The sequence below is a fragment of the Siphateles boraxobius genome, unplaced genomic scaffold (genome assembly GCF_051911475.1).
Source record: "Siphateles boraxobius isolate OS27281-9 unplaced genomic scaffold, OSU_SipBor_1 6, whole genome shotgun sequence".
NCBI lineage: Eukaryota > Metazoa > Chordata > Actinopteri > Cypriniformes > Leuciscidae > Siphateles > Siphateles boraxobius.
In genome coordinates, this window is record NW_027509186.1 from 26,845,777 (window position 1) to 26,865,776 (window position 20,000).

Consider the following 20,000-nt stretch of genomic DNA (forward strand, 5'->3'; position numbering starts at 1 on the left):
CCAGGCCCTCCCACATGAGCACATTGTAAGCCCCATATATCTTTGACCCACCAGGCCATAACAGATGAAAAGACAGGTTGCTAAGGCATCAGTCTTCAGTCAAAGAAAGGCCTTTACACACAAGAGTTGGATGTTTTTTTTAAAAACAATTCCTAGAGACATTTCAAAATGAATCTAGTTTGCCAGTTTAAAATTTATTTATTTTAATAATTAAATAATTAGAGCAATAAAATTACAATATTATGTTCCAATATTCAATTAATTAAATTAGAAGTATATTTTAAAGGGTCAGTAAAAAAAAAAATGATGTGATTAATTACCCTCATGTCTTTCCAAACGCGTAAGACATTCGTTTATCCTCGGAACACAAATAAAGATATTTTTAATGAAGTCTGAGTGCTTTCTGTCCCTCCATTGACAGCTACGCAACTGCCACTTTCAAGAAAGGTAGTAAAGACATGATAAAAGTAAAATCATAAACGTGCTTTGTTTGCGCACAAAAACATAATTTACCACTTTATTTACTAAATATTAATCTCCAACGCGCTCTCACACATCAACGTCTGCTCTCACGTCAACACAACGCATGCACAAGTGTTCACGAGAGCATCACGACGCATGCGTATTGTGTTGACACGTGAACAGAGATTAATATTTAGTAAATAAAGTGGTAAAAAAAAATTCCCGCAAACAAAGCACTTGCGCCGCTTAATAAAATTGAGGTTAAACCACTCAAGTCATGAATTACATTGATGTATGTGCCTTGAAAATGACTGTAAGTGGAAGGGCAGAAAGCTCTATGATCGGGTTTGGAACAACATGCGGGTGAGTAATTGCAAAAATTTCATTTTGGGTGAATCCTAACCATTTAACAATAATTATTTTTTATTAATTTTAGTTGTTTGTGATTTAACTCTTTGTTGTAACATTACATTATTGTGTATTGCTAAAAAGAAAACCACTGCTAAAAAGAAAAAATGTGCCAGGAATTGTGGCCAAGCCATGATCACATGTCTGTCTGGGAGCTGATGTCATGTCTTGCAGAGGTCAGCAGCTGCGGTGGTTACAGACCCCACAGACAGAAAGAAATATTCACAATGAGTGTGGCAGAAAACCATGTACCTGGTAAATATAGAAAAAGATAAAGGCTTTAGCAGTGGCGTGCACAGACCTCCTCAGGGGCAGGGGCGGAGGGACCAAAAAGGGCACTAAATAAAAAAAATGATTACTTCTTGATTTTTTTTTGTTTTTATTCTTTCTTTCCTTGGCATTCTAAGAAAATATGTTGATACAATTATTAGAATAGGCCTACATAACACATCAAATGAAAATAGGGAAATTATGATAATATTAAATATTATTTACTTTACCAAACAAAACAGTGAGAATCAAGAAGGTAATTATGGAAAATTAATTTTTAGTTTTGTTGATGTTGTAAATTTAATGTATGTATTATATGTATGAAAGACAGTGTTAGCTATCATGAATCAGTAACACTTTACAATAAGGTTTCATTAGCTAATGAACTGCACTACAGCATTTATTAATCTTAGTTAATTTCAGGATTTACTAAAACATTAAAATCAAAAGTTGTATTTGTTATCATTAGTTAATGCACTGACTGTGACATAACATGAATAAACAATTAACAGATGTAGTATTAACTAAGATATAGCCTACAGTAACAAATGTGTCATGGTTAGTTCATGTTAGTTCATACATGAGTAGGCCTAATGAACAAATGAACCTTATTGTAAAGCGTTACTATGAAATCAAAGATATAAGTTCCTCACAATTTAGAGTTGGACATGGACTTAAGATTTCATTAAACTAACTGTTAGATGTATTTCCACTTGCACTTTTATTCCTTGGATAAAAACGAATGACATTGTCACTCAGAATGCGTCTGAAATCGAGTTATACTTTTATTGTAGTTAAGAATAACTCGCATCCTGCAGCAACTTTTAGAGTAGCATGGTGATGGTAGGATAAATGTAATTTTCCGTATTAGCTTAAACGTTCCCTGCTGCTCGTTTGAAGAGACTCGCGCGAACTGCTGCGTAGTGCGTAGTCTGCGTACGAGAACCGTTAAATGCGTATGAGACGCTGCAAAGGAAACTCCGCCTACCACTTCTCCGCCAATTTTTTAATATGTGTTCGTATTATTATTGTTAGTGAAAAGGGTGTGTGTGTGTTTCATTTATTATAATATGTATAATAATAATTATTATTTACAATTATCAGAAAAGGGCACAATACATTTTGAGACAAAAGGGGCAGGGGCGTGAGTGCACCCCCCCTCCCCCCGTGTGCACGCCACTATGAATGCTTAAAGTTTTAAAAGGAGCTTGTTAATGCCGATTATGAGCAATAGTGATGTTAGTAGCAAACACAGCTATTGTTTAGCACACAATGAAAACAATTAAATAACAACAGTTGCCATTTCTGATAATAGGCTATATGCCAAACCAAGACAGCAAGTTAGGAGAGCTAAAATTTATGATCCAAACTGGGTATTTGAAATGTTAGCCTCCCACGTAGCAAATAAGGAGCAGGTTATGTATGCAAATTGGCAAAGAATGTCAGAACGAAAGAAGCTTTTTAATGGATCATACAGTCTGTTATCCTCAAAGGCCTTCTCTGTTCTTGGTGATCAAAGCTTTAGTAGGGCTCTGAGACAAACACTCACACAAAGCTTGGAATTAGCCTTTGTCCTCTAGAGCAGGGGTTTTCAAACTGTGGGTCGAGACCCATTTGTGGGTCGCAGATTGGGAAGAGGTGGGTCGCGCAGTCACTATTGGCTGCAGCGAAATTTACGCGCTTTTTCCAAAGCGCTAGGGCGGTTGCGCTCCGGAGGCGTCTGTCGTTGCTAAGCGCAACCATCAGCTGCGCTCTCCGTTACAGCAAGGAAAACGCTTGCGGCATTCTGAAAAGTTGAGATGTTTTTATCTCGATGCGGCGCGGACGCGCTTGGAAAAAACGAGCGCGTCGCACCGCGAGCTTCCATTATGAGCGGGCATACTGCGCGCCTACATTTGAATACGCGATATGTGAACAGGCCCTTAATCTGTCGTCTGTTCAACACAGCGCTGTTGTCTTTCAGATATGGTCTTCGTAAGAGTGCGTTGTTTGCATTCCCTCGCATGCATTTTGCTACCTACCAACACAAGGAAATTTTTTTATGTAAAACGTATTTCACATGTACACACACGAGGACGAAAGTGTTTTCTGCGCTGAACAACGTGGTGAGTTTAACAACACTTTTAGCAGAAATATTAGTATTGAAATTCTAGGTCATGGGCCTACTGTCAAATTAAATAATTTAGAAAATAAAATTATTTGTTGTTATATAAAAACTTTGGTTAAGATTAAAATTACTTAATCTTTAATTTCTTCGTGTCTGGGTAAATTAGTTGAGGCAGCAGACAAGAACTACTCGGTATTCTTCACTTTATTTCAACAGCCATTAGGCTGCTATTTTAATTCTACATTATTTTGATAATGTACCATAAGTTTGTATTGCAGTTAAACTTGTATGTCTTTCATACTATGACAAGGAGAAAACTGCTCTGAAGAGATCTAACGCCTTCCACCCCACCCCACATTCATGCTTTTTAAAAATCATTTTGGTGGGTCTTGAGATAGATTATTCTTGTCTAGGTGGGTACTGGAATGGAAAAGTTTGGAAACCCCTGCTCTAGAGGATAAAAGTCTTTCCCGGACTTTCTCATCTTGTGAGGAAATCTGTCAAGTAGAGTCAGTGGGAACATCCAAGGTCAATAGTGCACTGAAAGCATGAAAGATCCTCACACGCGTCTCCGCTGGAGAATATCCTCTAGAAGCTATAGTGCACATGCATGCACTGGACTTCATGAGACATGAGAATATTTAATGAGAAAAGAACTAAGTTCCCCTGAGAAACGCCAGTTTGCATTCACTTGTAAAAAAATATTAGTGAGACATTTATGGTGCTTTTTTATGCTTGCGAGCTCATGGACCATATGCTTTTGTTATGAAAAAAAAAAAAAAAAAAAAAAAAAAAACAGCAAACCTTTTTCAAAACATCTAATTTTGTGCATAAGGCTCAGTAAATGACAAAAGTGTTAAGAATGATCACAAGTGTTTTTTTATATGAATTATAAACTATTATGGTATTTATTCATATATTAATGAGCTTTTATTTTAATATTTTCCGTTTTCATTTTAGGTTATTTTAGTAATTGTATGTTTTTATCATTATTATTTCAGTTTTAGTACTTCAACTTAAACCTATTGTATTTCAGTCAGTTTGGAAGGCAACTTTACATTTAAGATTATATTTTATCTAATATTTATAAGCCGGTTTCACAGACAGGACTTAGATTAAGTCAGGATAAGGCCTTAGTTCAATTATGACACTTAAGTATATAAACTTGCCTTAGAAAAAAACATTACTGGTGTGCATCTTGAGACAAAACAATGGCACTGACATATTTTAATATATATCAGTGAAGTTGCTTTCAGTTAAAACAGCTCAAACATGCATTTTAGTCCAGGACTTGGCTTAAAACTTATCTGTGAAACCAGAGGATATTTTAAGTTTAGTTTAGTTTAATTTCATTCAACAAAAAATTATTTTTAATAGTTAACAATAACAACACTGCTATGGGCACATTCTGTTCCTTTGGGGGGGAAAAGAGCACTTTTTAAAAATGCATATAAGAGATACTGTAGATTAAGCATTGATATGCCTTTGTTGCTGCATGGTACACTTGTTATATACAGGCTCCCTCTACTGGAGGTTTTGATGTAATGCTACTGTGAAATACAAGAGAGCCAATTAAGCACAAAAGCTGAACAGTTCAAAAGGTTTTGAGATTAAGACAGATTTTTCAGATGTGGAGAGTAGTCTAATTTCAACAGTAATACATGACTGATATGCTATGAGATTCTAGAGAAGTAGCAGCCAGCCGGTGCTAATGCTAACTGAGCATGTTTCTGTGAGGCAAAACAGTAACTGGCTGTTATGCAAATCCACTCTCCTTTTTTTGTGTTAAAACACACACGCACACATTTTCAAGTGTAATTCGATCTTTCCCGGGCTATAAATACATAATATGTGTGTGTTGTGCAGGTTAGCTGAATGTTTTTGGCGGCATGGCAGCTGTCGGGTCCGTGTTGTCACAGCAGTCTGTTGAGGGCAGGAATCATGGGACACACAGCAGCAGTCTGAGAGAGAACTGTCTTATGGCACTTTGTGTTGCCATAGGCAACCTGTAAAAATGCTGTTAGGAGACTGTAAGTTCTGGAGCCAGTGACAGAATTCATTCTGGGGAGGTTACATTGGAGCCCCATAAAGCTGAGGCCTGCGTGCGGAGGAGGGAATGTGGGCGACTGAGTTCAAGCACTCATTTCTCACCCGGGGAAGAAGAAAAGTTGAGCCACATAAAGAAATGACAATTATGGCATTTCTTTTTTCTTTTATGCAGGTCTTTGTTGCTGTGCAGAGGACATCTTGTCCAGTTTTTCATCCTTCCTATCCAAGTTTAGAAATGTTAAAAGTCAGTAGCCTACGAAAACTGTTGGAAAGCCACTAAATTTGAGGCCATGTAACATTAAATGTAATCAGTCACCGTAAAATACTAAAGACGAGGGGACCTATAATGCAAAATTCACTTTTACATGGTGTTTGAACATAAATGTGTGTCCGCAGTGTGTACTGTACACAACCACCATATAATAAAAAAAATCCACCCACTCCTTTTTTAATCCCCATAAATCATAAGCAGTGATCAGTGCACGCCATGTTTAAATCTCCTCGCCAGAGCATTTAACAGCAGCATTTAAGTAAGAAATGTATTCTTATTAAAGCTACTAAAGTTGTTCAATCAAGAGCAGTGAGTGATTTTCTGTTTTTCTTTTGTTGTTTGATTTATATTAACAGCATATATCAGAAGCTACTGTATATTATATTACGACGCTTTCACTTTAATACACAGATCTAATAGGCTACATTATGGCTGGGTATCGGCAAGGGCCTCACGATTACATTTCACCATTGCAATACTTTAAAAAAAAATAAAAAATGTACAAAAATAATAGAGCTTAAAATACACCTTGCTGTGTATAGCTGAGGTTTTCATGCAAATTAAATGTTTAACCGGCAAGGTTTTAAAGCACATGCAAATAATGAACTTTTGTGAATTTCACTGTCCCGTGAGTGTAACTCTACCTCTGCCTTAACATGTGATGTGTACATCCCGCTGTTGAGACGGAGGCGGCAGAACTGAACTAATAGAATACACTGTAGCACGATACTACAATATTTCTTCAAAAGCAGGCCGTGGAGGCATTTTAAACGTCCAAAAATCGTGATATCGAACACCCCTAAACCAAAGTGCACCCACACGTCGGCTCTGCAAGCTGGAGGCGCTCATATTTTCCGCCATGCTCGCTCCCGTAGCCTATACTTCTGAGACATTGGCCGTATGAATGTATATGACGGAACAACTGTTATAGCTTTGTTGACAGCAAGTCAGCGATCTACAGGAACTGAGTAGGTCGTTTGACACACAGAGGGATTTGATGAAATGTTAACGTCATTTTAAGTCCATTTAAAACATGATTAAAAAAAAAGTATCGATACTAGCTTGAAATATAGATAGGCTATTCACTATCGTGAATAAAAAATCGTGAATGTTAGCTGTATCGATATTTTTGCACAGCCCTATAGGCTACACATCCATTTTCTTTACCTGCTGTTTACGTTCACAGACATAACTGACTGTTTATGTGAACTTTGTTTTTGTTTTTTTACATAACCTGGTGTGTATTTGACAGTTTAAGAGCAATAAGACATGAAAAAGAACTTAGTTTAATACTCACGGGACGCACTGTCTGATATCAGCTTTTTGTGAGTGTGCTTCAGAAAACCACATATTAGAAGTTAGACTGATATGGCTTTAAAACGCATGCAGATATTAAACTTTCATGATGATGAGGGACTGCATTGTCACGCGAGCGTACGTAACCGCGATAAAGATGATAATCAAAACCAAACAGATGTTTTGTTCGTTTTTGGCAGAGTGCACGAGCTGTAAAGGCTCAGATTTCTTCTAGAGTTCAAGATGGAGAGCAGCAGCTCATTTGCATTTAAAGATACATGCACGAAAATAGCATGTTTTCCTTCCCACTACAAAATTGACATGGTATTTACAACATGGTATAATAAATAATCTGTGGGGTATTTTGAGCTGAAACTTCAGACACATTCTGGCGACACCTGAGACTTGTATTAGCCTACATCTTGTAAAAAGGGGCATAACAGGTCCCCTTTAAAACATTCAAAGAAGGAATTATGAAGTCACTCCAGTATGGAGAATGTGACTCCTTGTGTGTGATAAATGTCCACAGTACATCAGCTGAGACACAATTGAAAAAAAAGAAAAGATTAACGGAGTGCCATATATCTTTAATTATGAAGCGCAGTACACAGTCTAATTAAGTGCATCTCTTTATGCAATGGCTGAGTAATTAATATTGTCATGGGGAAATAGATTCACTATTTATGTTCTCAAACCTCTTATTCTTAAAGGAATTGTTCACCTGAAATTCTAATTTGGTCATTTACTCACCCTTATGTCGTTTTATACCTGTATGAGTTAGTTCTGTGTGACATAAAATAAGATATTTTTTCACAAACTTACAATCAATATATACTGGAGATTTCAAACTTCAAAAAGTATATAAAAGCACATTCACATTCTATATCTTTATATGCATTTTTTTAAAAGTGGGCTCTTTCCCCCAAAGCAACAGAATGTACACATAGCAGAGTTGTTATTGTTAACTATTAAAAAAACAAACAAAAAAACTTTTATTTTTAATTCATTTTTCTTGTTGTTGCTTGAAATAAAACTAAACTGAAAATTATCAATATTATATAAAATATAATGTTACATGTAAAGTTGCCTTTTAAACTAACTGAAACACAATAGGTTTAAGTTGAAGTACTAAAATGACTAAAACTGAAATAAGAATAATACAAATAACAGACCAAAAATATAACATTATTCACTAGAAAAAAAACACACACAAATATTGTATGATTGATTCTTTAAAACCAAAGTATAGAAATGCACAATGCGTGAGAAAAACTGACCACATTGCATATTCACTGATTCTGATTCAATCTGAAACAGATTCATTATTATTATTAACCTTTTTTTTAACTGGACCTTTTTGTATTATTTTCTTAATTAAATAATGCTTTAATGAAAATGTGTATTATAAATATTTTTGTAACTAAACATTTTACCGAGATGGGCAGATGGCTTTTAGTCGTGAGTATACAGTAATCACAACCATCTCACATATCTTACTGTTTACTTATTATATATATATCAAATGATGTTATCAAACAATTTTTATTTGAGAGTGCTTTTGTTATAGATTTGCTACATGCACATTTATCAGAAAATAAGTATATACTATAATGTTAATGTAAAGTGAATGCTATTAAGCCTAAATGCTGATTTGATTGAGCATGTGGCAATTTGACCTTGATAAATAACTGTCCAGGTCTCATTAGCACAGCCTTCAAGCAATGAGCTATCCCTGCTCCAGCAGGACTAATGAGACTGATGCATAGGTTAATACAGTATTTCAATTTCTGCTGCTTATATATAACTGCCTATTTGTTAGCAGACTCTTAAAAGACTAATGACCAACCCCTGACTGCAAATCATTTTCAATGCATGCAACACACATTTCTGAGCTTTTATTTGCTTTTCAACTGATACAGAGCTCGATGCTGATGTCAACATGCAGGGTGATTATATCACTCATATCACTCATTAAGCTGTTAACTCAATTTCTATACTTCTAATGATATGCACTACCTTAAAGAAAGAATAAATCATTTAACAAATTAAAGTAAATTAAAATAAATAAGTAGATCTAGCCATGCCATACGCTGCTTTGGAAGCTCTGATTTCAACATATTACAGGATGCAAACCAAACAAACAGTCAACACAATTATAAACAACTGATAACATTCCATTACATGACAATAAACAAATTTCACATCTTAACGTGATAGTGGCTACATGGTTAAATCAAGGCAATCATAAACATACTACCAGAGAAAAGGAATATCTAGTAACAAAAATGACAAAACTCAATCATGATGCATTATTTTAAGTCTACTTAACTGTCTGACTGAAGAAGCCTGTGTTAAATTCTCGTACAAATATCAGATATACATTATACAGATGCCTTTTGTGGGATGCAAAATCATGCTGGAGCAGAAATTCACCCAGACTGGATAAGCAGAAGAAAATAGAGAAAGAGTTCACACATCAGATGACATTATTTTTGTCGACACACACACACACACACACACACACACACACACACACACACACACACACACACACACACACACACACACACACACACACACACACACACACACACACACACGCATACACACACACACACACACAAAAAAAAATTCCCTGGAGAAAGCGTCCTATAAGCCATCCACCTTGAGAAAGGTCTTCATTGCTCTGGACCAGATGTGGCATCTGTCTCTACTCCGTCTGTTCCCCCTGCTTGCAAAACACACACTTTTATTAGGTTTACAGTACTTGAATATTTCAGGTTGTCAACAAACAGCTGTCTAGTCAACTATGAATTAACAGGGTGACGATGTAACACTCGCTGCAATATTTTTTTTTGTAGTTTTACATTACAAATATCTAAAAAAATATATATATATCTAAAAGAATACACTTTTAAAAATAAAGGTTCCAAAAGAGCAGTTTATGCGGAGATGGCACAGAAGAACTATTTTCGCTTTCCCAAAGAACCTTTCAATGAACAGATCTTAAAATATGTTTTTCTTGTTTTAAGCATAAACTCATAAAATTTTGAGAAGAAAGCTAGATTTAATATCTTAAGTCATTTTGCTTCTCAAGTAAATGTATCTTGATTTAAGAATGTTTTGATATCTGTACTGGAAAACAAGACAAAATTACTGAGTAGTAATTTTGCTTGATAGTGCTTGATTGCTAGGCATTCATTACAAAATATATGAAACAAAGCTTTATTTATTGATTTTATTTTGTCAGAATATGAGTTGATCTTGGCCGGTCTTTTTGTCGAAGTAAAACAGAGCACAGCCTCATTTTGGAGATGCAGATGCACCTGAGGATATAAATAACACTTACATACATAAAATGCTTAGCAACCGAGAACTGGGTTGATGTTGCTCGGGAAAGGCCTAAATTCGGCACAGAGGTGGGGAAGAGTGGAGCGGCACAGCTGAAGGAGAGATATTTGGGGCTTGCTGGAGTTTGGAAGGACACCTTCATTCTTATTGCTTGCCCCAATTTTTACATCAAATGACCAGATTTGCTTGGTTCCTCCTCAAAGGATGACGCAGATGAAGGTAGTTCAGATTGAAGCTGTGAGAACATTAATGGTCTTTCCATCAGCGCTGGCCTATTTGTTGCTTCAAATTAGAATCTCAACACACCTCTGGGGATCAACTATCGAGAACCATTTGCATACATACAGAGGGAAACAGTTTATCTAGCATCTCTAAAACATTTTGTGCAGAACAAAACACATTACCCGAAAGAAAATTGAAAGGGGGATAAATCTGCGCAAGGCTTTAATATTGAGTCCTGCAATCGTGGAGGCTTAAGCCACCCTCAAAAGAAATTGGATTTGAAAGATCTGTTTTCACAATCAGGGAAAATGATAGATGTGCTCATTAATAATTACTTGATTAAGAAAATTATTATCCATAGCACTTAGAGGGTAATTAAAAAGCACACTTGGGCATGTATTATGTTTACTCAGTATAAAGATATGACTCATTAAACATAACTGATGGATTTTTCATACTGTTACATTTTTGATTTGATGATGTTTTTTTTTTCATATGCTATAGTGGTCACAATATTTTCATATTTTTGATTCTAAATCTTTGGTACACATTACAGAAAAAGGGTTGATTCAACCTACTCTTGAACTCTCATTAAAGTTCAAAGCTCTAATTGTTTACTTCAGATCTCAAAGCCAAATTCTGCAAGGATCTGTGAGAGTTCTAAAGCGTCTTGCCAAGCTGAGTAGGATCAAAATAGCTGGCGACCTCTGCACCATGTGGGATGGTGTTGAGTCATATCTCTTTGACTGTTGGGGACAGTGACTGACCTGAGTCCCCTTGGCTGCCGTTGAGGGCCTCACCACTGCTGCTCACCTCCTCATTAGGCTTTTCCCCAGGTTTCATCTTCTTCCGGGTCATATGACCACGGAAGCCGGCCTGGATTTTGGCGGCCGCCTTATTGGCCTCTGGGTCATCCAATGGGATGTCCATGATGTCCTCTTCCTCTTGTGGCTGGCTGCATTCCTCCTACCAGGGATGAACAATAATTTCAGCAGGAGTGTATTGCATATTGATTTTGCTCTTTCATAAAATCATTCAGAATCCACTGAGATCTTACATACCACCCTAGTGGGTTTAGCATGATGTATCTCCTGCCCATTTAAGCCCCCTTGCAATGAATCACTATGCATCAGCTCCAAAGAAACTTTTTATAGGACCAGCTTCTCCTGCACATCTACAATCACCAACTGAATGATCATGTTGGTATATCAATAGAACCTTTCAGTGACCGGTTTTTAAAATAACCGGAAACATTTTTTTCTTAGTGTGAAGAAAATTTTAATAATCCGAAGAACCCTTTTCCACTATAAAACACCTTTTGTGAAATGGAAAGGGTCCATAAATGTTAAAAGTTCTTCATGGAACTATACAAAGAAGTTCTGTTTTTAAGAGTGTGAGAAACCTATTACCTGTACCTAAAGAAAATAAAATGAATAGAAATGTAATAAAGCCTAACCACCAAAACGCAAAGACCAACTGTGACCAGCTTTCTGCGCTCTGTGAAGCGTGTCATCACACATCATTAAAGAGTGTGTGGTGGGATGTGATGTTATTTGTCTCTTTATGTCTTCCTGAAGCTGTGAAACCACATGCTTTCTCCCACAACAACCAACATAGCATATGTATAATGGCTCAGCAGAGGTTGGTTGGCAGTCTTTAAACAGCTTGAGTGAAAAATATGAGCAGAAGTCCATGTAAAACCCTGTCCACCCACTTTTGAACTAAGAATCAGCCTCTTTTCATAATAAACAAGCATTTTGCCAACATGCTCATACATGGCCACAAGCAGAGGTGTTCCACAATTCCCTATAAATAAGCATCTGTTCATTTTACTGCTTCCTCAGACGCTGTGTATGCTTACCCATGGATCATCTCTAATGAAACTGCAGTCACAAGCCGTTCCCATGTCTATACCAGTCCATTTAAATTATGAAAGACTTGTCATATGCATAAACAGCAAGCAGAAATTATTGAGGTACATAGACCTCTTTAGCCCATGAGCTCACAAATTTGTTATTGTTAACACCAATTCATACTACACTTATAATAATACCACTTTATAATGCCACTTTCTATCTAAACAGGATAGTGAATTGGCCAGTTAACCTTAATGGGTACTGAAAGCTGATTGGCAGCTGATGACAGACACATTTTAAAAAAATTTACTCACATGCCGACTTCCGACCAAACATGGCATACAAAACAAGAAAAATGATACATTTAGCCTACTAAAATTCATTAAAATTAGCCTAGTCCATTATGCGATTATAGCCACACCCTTTACTGGCTTATATTTTTGATTAATATTGGTGATACCAACTACTTAAAAGAAAAGAACTAGGCCTACTTGGTAAAAAATAATTCTTCCAAAAAAATCCAATATAGTAATCGGATATAAAAAGGAAATAAAATAAATTTAAATAAATAAATAAATCTGCATAGCTATATGGCCACCATAATATTAACTTTCATTCCATTATTATTTTTTCAATCATACATTTTTTTGTGTCTACAGCTTGTAAATTCAGTTGATAAATACATTTGATATAATACTAGTCTAATAACAACACAAACAAAATATTTGGATATTTGGAACCCACCCTAGAGCATAAAACTGTATCTACTTAAATGCTTTTCAAGGCATGAAAAGTAAACGGCTAAAAAGAGTGAAATGATAATGACCACAAAATATGCATAAACCCACAAATCCGTTCTGAACAAGAACATGAAATTTACCGCCATTGAATAAAGTTCCAAAACGAACACGTATCTGCTAAATAAGTTTAACGTGACTATTTCCTAAACAAGCAAAGAAAAGGTTAAAGAATGTTTCCACGTACCACTCATTCATTATCAAACTGGTTCAGTTTAAAAAAAAAATCTGTTTAATATTTTTAATATTTATATGTAGGCTACTATAACACACACACACAAAAAATCGATTAAAGTTGTCAGTACTTACGACATGACAATCCATGACGCGCAAGTACAGAGGCTGATAAACGTGTTTTCGTCTCGTGCAAGTGCAACAGAGCGTAAACCTCTTCACAGGGCAAATACCTTGGTCGAATACTCCTCTCCTCCTACTATCCTTATAATTCAGAGTCTTTTAGGGTGGGAGGATAGATAGAGAGAGAGAGAGAGAGAGAGAGAGAGAGAGAGAGAGAGAGAGAGAGAGAGAGAGAGAGAGAGAGAGAGAGAGAGAGAGAGAGAGAGAGAGAGAGAGAGAGAACGCGCCCGCGCTAGAGAGAGAGAGAGAGAGAGAGAGAGAGAGAGAGAGAGAGAACGCGCCCGCGCTAGAGAGAGAGAGAGAGAGAGAGAGAGAGAGAGAGAGAGAGAGAGAGAGAGAGAGACGCGCCCGCGCTAGAGAGAGAGAGAGAGAGAGAGAGAGAGAGAGAGAGAGAGAGAGAGAGAGAGAGAGAGAGAGAGAGAGAGCGTGCGCGAGCATTATCATTTTGACACCACTGACAGGTCGGTCTTTACTCGTTGCAAATATTTTTTTTTACATGTTGACGTTTACAGCGCCATTATTGATACTTTCCTGTCACCAGCTACCAAAAGGATCAGAGGTTCTTGGTTTAGCCTTGCAGTGGAGAAAAATGAGATAGAAAAGCGACACACCATGCTCTAAACCAAATATATTACATTACTTCTAATATGCACAGTCCAAATTATTGCTGAAGGTTATCAGCATAAACTAAGAAAAAACTAGAAGCAGCCCCCCACATCTCAGTCAGTCCCATACAGTCCCTGCCTCCTCCACCCAGTGGCAATATACTGTAGAGTTAGACAAACAGTAAATCCATTGCCCTTTATTTCTCTAGAACAGTGCTCCATCTCCTGCCTCCTACCCTACCAAGATTAAAGAGAGAACCTGCAGCTCTGTGCTGTAATGGTATCACTTCTCTTTTCTTGGCATCTGTTGGATGTGTAAGGCTGGGAGCTAATAAAGTCGGTTCACAGAGCATGGAAGTGTTAAAACAGAGTTTCCTAGAAGAAGATGAGGTGACTTTACAGTCATGCCAGAGATTGATGATGGCCATGAATATTGTTCCTGAAAATAGAAACTACATGATTCCCTTGCCCCTCCTACAGCATATAAAGTCATTGGACAAGAGTTGATATAGGTCAGGTTAGATGACCTACATTGGAGTGAGAGGAAGAGAGCATTGCTTTAGTGCGTGTGTCTAATTAACCCCTACAGAACTTGAAAAACTGCAGTTCGGACCAAGGATTGAAAAGTGAAGCAGCTAATTGGATGCATACAGTATTATGTTTCTTTGGAAACACATCACACAACTCCAAAATCTAGATCAGTTTCTCTCTCAGATAAATGGTCGGTAAAAATGTTTCCATGGAAACACCACCAAATCCGTCTCCTTCGAACCCCTTTAAATAAGCATATGGATTCGGTTCTGGCCTCTTGGTAGAAGATCTAAACTTCTTTTTGAACATCTCTTTATGAAATTTTGCAAACATTTCTTTAAGTTTATGCATACTGTTTATATGATGTAAGATGTATGTATAGTTTGAGCTTTTTTTTTACTCTTGCGGTCTTGTACTCACCAGCTGGACTATTTCAGGACATCTTCAATCACTGTTCTCCAGAGAGGAACAGAGCCATGCTGTTGATCAGACATGTCCTTGAAGATTTTATTTTTACTTATTAACTTGGGACAATAAAAGGAACAGTCTTAATCCAAGTTAAGGATTACGTAGGACTTTTTGATTGTGGCAAAAATCATAATCATGATTATTTTGGTAAATATTAAAGGAATAGTTCACCAAAAAATGAAATTTACCCAATACTTTATTCACTCTCAAGCCATCCTAGGTGTATATGGCTTTCTTCTTTTAGCCGAACACAATCTAAGTTATATTAAAGCATTGTAATGGCTGTAAAACTCGGGTGCAATTCAGTGCCATTACAAAGCTGGTAAACGCCAGGATATTTTTTTAATATAACTGCGATTGGGTTTGGCTGAAAGAAGAAAGTCATATACACCTAGGATGGCTTGAGGGTGAGTAAATTATGGGATAATTTAAATTTTTATTTTGGGTGAACTATTTCTTTAAGATCATGTTTATTTACCACTATTACTTAGTGGTTTTGGAAACATACTGCATTTATTGGGATTTTTCTTTTTTAAATTGTATAATTAAAGTATTATTGAGAGTGCCTTTCCTTGAAGTTTAAATATAGAAAAACAGAAAAACAAATAAAAAAAATAAATGTAAAAATTAAATAACATAATAAAATAAAAATAAATTAGATCAAAATAAATAAGATCATTGTTGTTGTAGTGCACTTCCACAGCCTATTGAAAACTACTAAACATTTAGGGAGGAGCGAGGCACACAGCTGTAAAGCAAAGGGGTGCGCTGGATTTATTAAACAAGACCGATCGAGAGCATCATTGCAAAATGGAATGTGGCACAATAATTGTTGTATCTCTCAGATGTTTTACGACAAAAAACCTAATTCAAAATAAAATTTGATTATTCGGCCAGCCTTAGGATGAGGCTTCTATCACAACATAAAATATAAATTATGCAACCCATATTTTTTTATACAAATACCATACTTTTTCTTTATCAAATGGGAAGGGAGTGAAAGAAAAAAGAAAAAGTACCTTTGGTTCACTGCTGTTAGGATTCTCCTGGTTCTCACTTTCAAGTGTTGATTCCTGGCTTTTATCTCTTTGCTCCTCCAACTGATCCTCCTGATCTGCATCATTCTCAGTTTGTTCTTGTAACTCTGTAGGATGTTCTTCACCGATAACCTCTGTTTCTCTCTCTAAAGGCCTGGGCTCAGCTTCTTCAGCTTGCTTTGGTTCAGTATCATGGGTTCCATCATCCTCCTCCTCCTCAGTTTTCACCATATTTTGCTGAGGTATGTTTAAAATGTCTGGATCCATCTCTTCAGCATCACAGCCATCACTGTCAAGATCACTCCCTTCATTTACATTCTCTGTGTTTAGATCTTTCTCAGAAGCTTCCATTACATCAGTGTTTAAAATTTCATTGCTTATCATGTCCTTTGTTACTTCCGATTCACTGTTGTTTAGTTGGGAAACTGGCTTTTGTGTTTCTAGCAGGTCTTCCTCAATTGCATCAATATATTTAGATGTACTCTGTTCATCAGTGCTGTTCTCAGCTTCATGCTCACCTGTATAATTAGAAACCTGATGGTCAGCTTCATCTAGAACATCTATGACTTCACTTTTACTTTCATTTGTTTCATCACCGTAGTCAATATATGCGTCTTTCATTTCCATCAGTGATTTACTATTGATATCAGATGTGGAATCAGCTACATCTTCTACAAAGTCATTGGTGCTGCTGTACTCATGATTGGCCTCTTCCTGATCTTCATTGTCTGGTAAGTCAACATTTTCTTCAATATTCTCCTCTGATTCCTGCCCTGCTTCAACTGCACTTTCAGTAAAATCTTTTTCAATTGTACTTTTTGCTGAATCCTCCACATAAACCTGCTCAGTGCTCTTTTTCTTCGAGTCAGTGACTTCTAATAAAGTATCAACCATTTCTGAGACTCCCTGTTCAGCATCTTCAATATGGCCATCATCATCGTCATCATCATCAGACATTTCATTTGGTGGTTTGCCTGCATCTTGCTCAATATGTGAAGGGGTTTCAACAAAAGATTCATCTTGTGATTCTGACTGTTCTCCATTCGGAGGGAATGGATTTGGACTTCCCAGGTCTCTGTTGGTCTCAGTGGATTCAGATGGGTGGCTTATCTCTTCAGCACATACGTCCACATTTGCTAGACCACCAAAGGCCGGCAGAGGTGTAGGCTCAAGTTCGGACCCGCAGATATCAACACCTACAGCTTCTTTTGCGATCTCTTCATCTTTCATTACTTCTGATGTTTGTTCTAGAATCCCGCTGGGGTCCTTCAGCTCTTGAGCACATATATCAACATCTGCTGTTCCCACATAGGGAATATCTGCAGCAGGTCTGTCTTCCCTCTCACTGGATTCCTCATCGAGCTTCTTTTCTAACTCATATTTTTGCTTTACTTCAGTGTCCTCTGAGTTATTAGTGTTGAGGTCTTTTAATGCAGAACGTTGGGTTTCATTGTTTCCAAAAGTTTCAGAACGGCCAGTGTTGTTTCTGAAAATTGACATGTAAGAAGGTAATTTTATATGCACCAGTGATTAATAATGCAAGTAAATAAAAGCACAAACAAGTACAACAGGAGTAATAAATGAATCCTTATGTACAACCCAGATGCATATCTGTGCTCTGACACTGCAATCAATCGTCCGAAAGCCGCCCTCTGCTTGATCAATTATCGAAGCCCTGCCTCAGAGACGGAGAGCCACCCGCAGAGCTTCATCCTACACTAATGTTTTAAACCTGCTGCACTGCAAGAATGTACAACCAGAATAAAGGAAATCAAACCAAAACTACAAGTTTTATTGTCTAAATTTTCATCTAAAATCTCACTCTGTCTTCACTTCAGTCTGTCTTCATTTTGATTCTTCTCTCATCTGGATAACTGTTAGGGAGAGTGAAAGAGTGAAATCACATTTTCTCATCCACACACCTTATATTTATTTTAGGTAAAATGGATTTTCCTTGTATTGATGTGCCCTGTTTTGAAAAGAACAAACAACACTTGCATGTTAGAAGGAATAACTGTAAAATAATGTAAAGGTTCAGAGTTTTGTCTTATTTTTTAGATACCTTAAACGAGTGATTATTGTAGAACCTATCTTCCATCTTTGCACCCCATTCTGCTGGATCGAGGCCACTTTCTGGAACAAAACACATTAATTATGTTCAAGCATGCATTAACTATATAGATTTAATAGCCATTGCAAACAAAACAATTTCTGCCTTGGGCAAAGACATACTGTATAAGCTAGCAATGACTAACTCATACTGTATATGAGTAACTCATATTATCATCATAAACTATTAAACATCAGGATCAAGGGAAACCCGCTCAGTCACCTTCTCTGGCTTTAAGAAGCTCTGTGAAGTAGAGAGCAGCAAAGGTAGGGATGTCCCCAGGCTGGTCTCTCAACACTTCTCTGGCAAGACCCTCCAATAAATTCCCAAAACCTTTAGGGATCCGCAGGTTTGTGTTGGAGAAGGGAACAGACATCTTATACAGCACTTCAAGTCTGATGTAACGTTATAAGTAAAAAAAAAAATAGGGAAAAGACACATTCATTAACAATTAATGGTGTTGACACTAAGGCTAATTTATAACTAATTTCCCACAAAATAACTTATTACAACTACTTAGTTTAATCTCATCAAGATGTTTAGTTTTACTGCATAACATACACATACTGGCATTGACATTATGTTGTGCTAAGTCATCAAGATGAAAGACAAACAGACGGGGTTTTTTATCAGTAAAATTAACGGCATATTCTAACAATTGTTCTGTCAAACCCACATTTTCCTGTTTGGTTAAATCGGTAGTCACAATTTAATCATTTTGCAAGGTGGACTGGCGTGATGTATCTTACCGGTTAAAACGAGCTGAATGTTGTCAACCGTTGCTATGCAACCAGCACATGGTTCCAACTACCGAAAGCGGAGAGGGTCAAAACAATTCAGATTCAAGTAAGTTAATATATATATATATATATATATATATATATATATATATATATATATATATATATATATATATATATATATATATATATATATATATATATATATATAAGATAATTTTATGAGTTGCAAAACAAATGTGATACAATAATAATTTCCTTCAAGAATATAAAAGCATGACACACAAATAAGTCTACACAAGCATTCACATTTTAATGGTTTTTAATTGCAGTTAACAACAATTGTGAAAACAGCTATTCAAGATTTTCACATTTTGCCTTATTCTTTATTAGAGAAATTTTTGAAGTAACTAACTAAGAGCCTCGATCAGAGGTGTAGGTACTAAAGAAACATTTATTTATTTATTTATTTACAGCCAAACATTAAACAAAACGTTAAAAAGCGTTCAGTAGAATTTAAGAATCGAATTGCTGGGTATTCGGAAGCATTAATTTAGCTATGGGTAACAGGTGATTTTACTCAGGTCAATTCGTCAGGATTAACTGAGAAACATTTCCCCTCACAATATTTCAGCTATGTGTCTCATATTTTCTGTCTGCTCTTGCATGCTCGATTCGCGAATCGCGAGTCAACTTGTTCTAAACTTCTAAATCGATTCACATTTCAGTCTGAATCATTCGAACAGTTCCCAACAACACCTGGTTTGGTGTTCTTACAAAGAACAAAAACAAAGGTTGAAGTTGATATGTACCTGCAATCAATTAAAACCAAAACTGCAAATGCATTCTGTCGTTCATCGATGAAGTTCATGAAATTCAACACCTGGCTGCTTTTGCAGCAACGAATACTGCAGGTAAAGATATTTTCAAACAGTATCAAAACAATAGCTAACAGAACTAATATGCCAATGTTTTTGACCTTATAGCCTACCTTAAACACCCTTCGTTGTACTAACCTCTCTGCATTTGTGAAGTGTGAACGAATTCAATGGCGTTTCTAAGT

General features: G+C 36.5%; 1 protein-coding gene across 9 annotated transcripts; it reads right to left on the reverse strand.

Annotated features, from left to right (window-relative positions):
* Positions 1–8,743: 8,743 nt before the first annotated feature.
* On the reverse strand, positions 8,744–19,949 carry nrgnb (neurogranin (protein kinase C substrate, RC3) b). Of its 9 annotated transcripts, XM_077208512.1 has the most exons (9): positions 19,929–19,949; positions 18,947–19,004; positions 18,420–18,592; positions 18,150–18,220; positions 18,010–18,056; positions 16,070–17,573; positions 11,204–11,402; positions 9,528–9,591; positions 8,744–9,301 (listed from the first exon to the last, which is right to left on the reverse strand). In XM_077208512.1, the coding sequence occupies exons 3-8, from the start codon at positions 18,571–18,573 to the stop codon at positions 9,542–9,544; spliced, it is 2,025 nt and encodes a 674-aa protein (XP_077064627.1). In that variant the 5' UTR covers positions 18,574–18,592; positions 18,947–19,004; positions 19,929–19,949; the 3' UTR covers positions 8,744–9,301; positions 9,528–9,541. The 9 variants fall into 9 exon arrangements, with proteins under 9 accessions (XP_077064627.1, XP_077064630.1, XP_077064628.1 ...); XM_077208515.1 differs by having other exon boundaries at positions 8,744–9,591; positions 11,250–11,402; XM_077208513.1 differs by having other exon boundaries at positions 8,744–9,594; positions 11,250–11,402.
* Positions 19,950–20,000: the final 51 nt, after the last annotated feature.

Coding starts and splice junctions, on each gene's coding strand:
- nrgnb (XM_077208510.1), bottom strand. CDS start 18,573: ATGTCTGTTCCCTTCTCCAACACAAACCTGCGGATCCCTAAAGGTTTT. Junction 18,221..18,419: donor GCTTCTTAAAGCCAGAGAAG/GTGACTGAGCGG, acceptor GTTTTGTTCCAG/AAAGTGGCCTCGATCCAGCA. Junction 17,574..18,009: donor TTACCTAAAATAAATATAAG/GTGTGTGGATGA, acceptor GTCAATTTTCAG/AAACAACACTGGCCGTTCTG.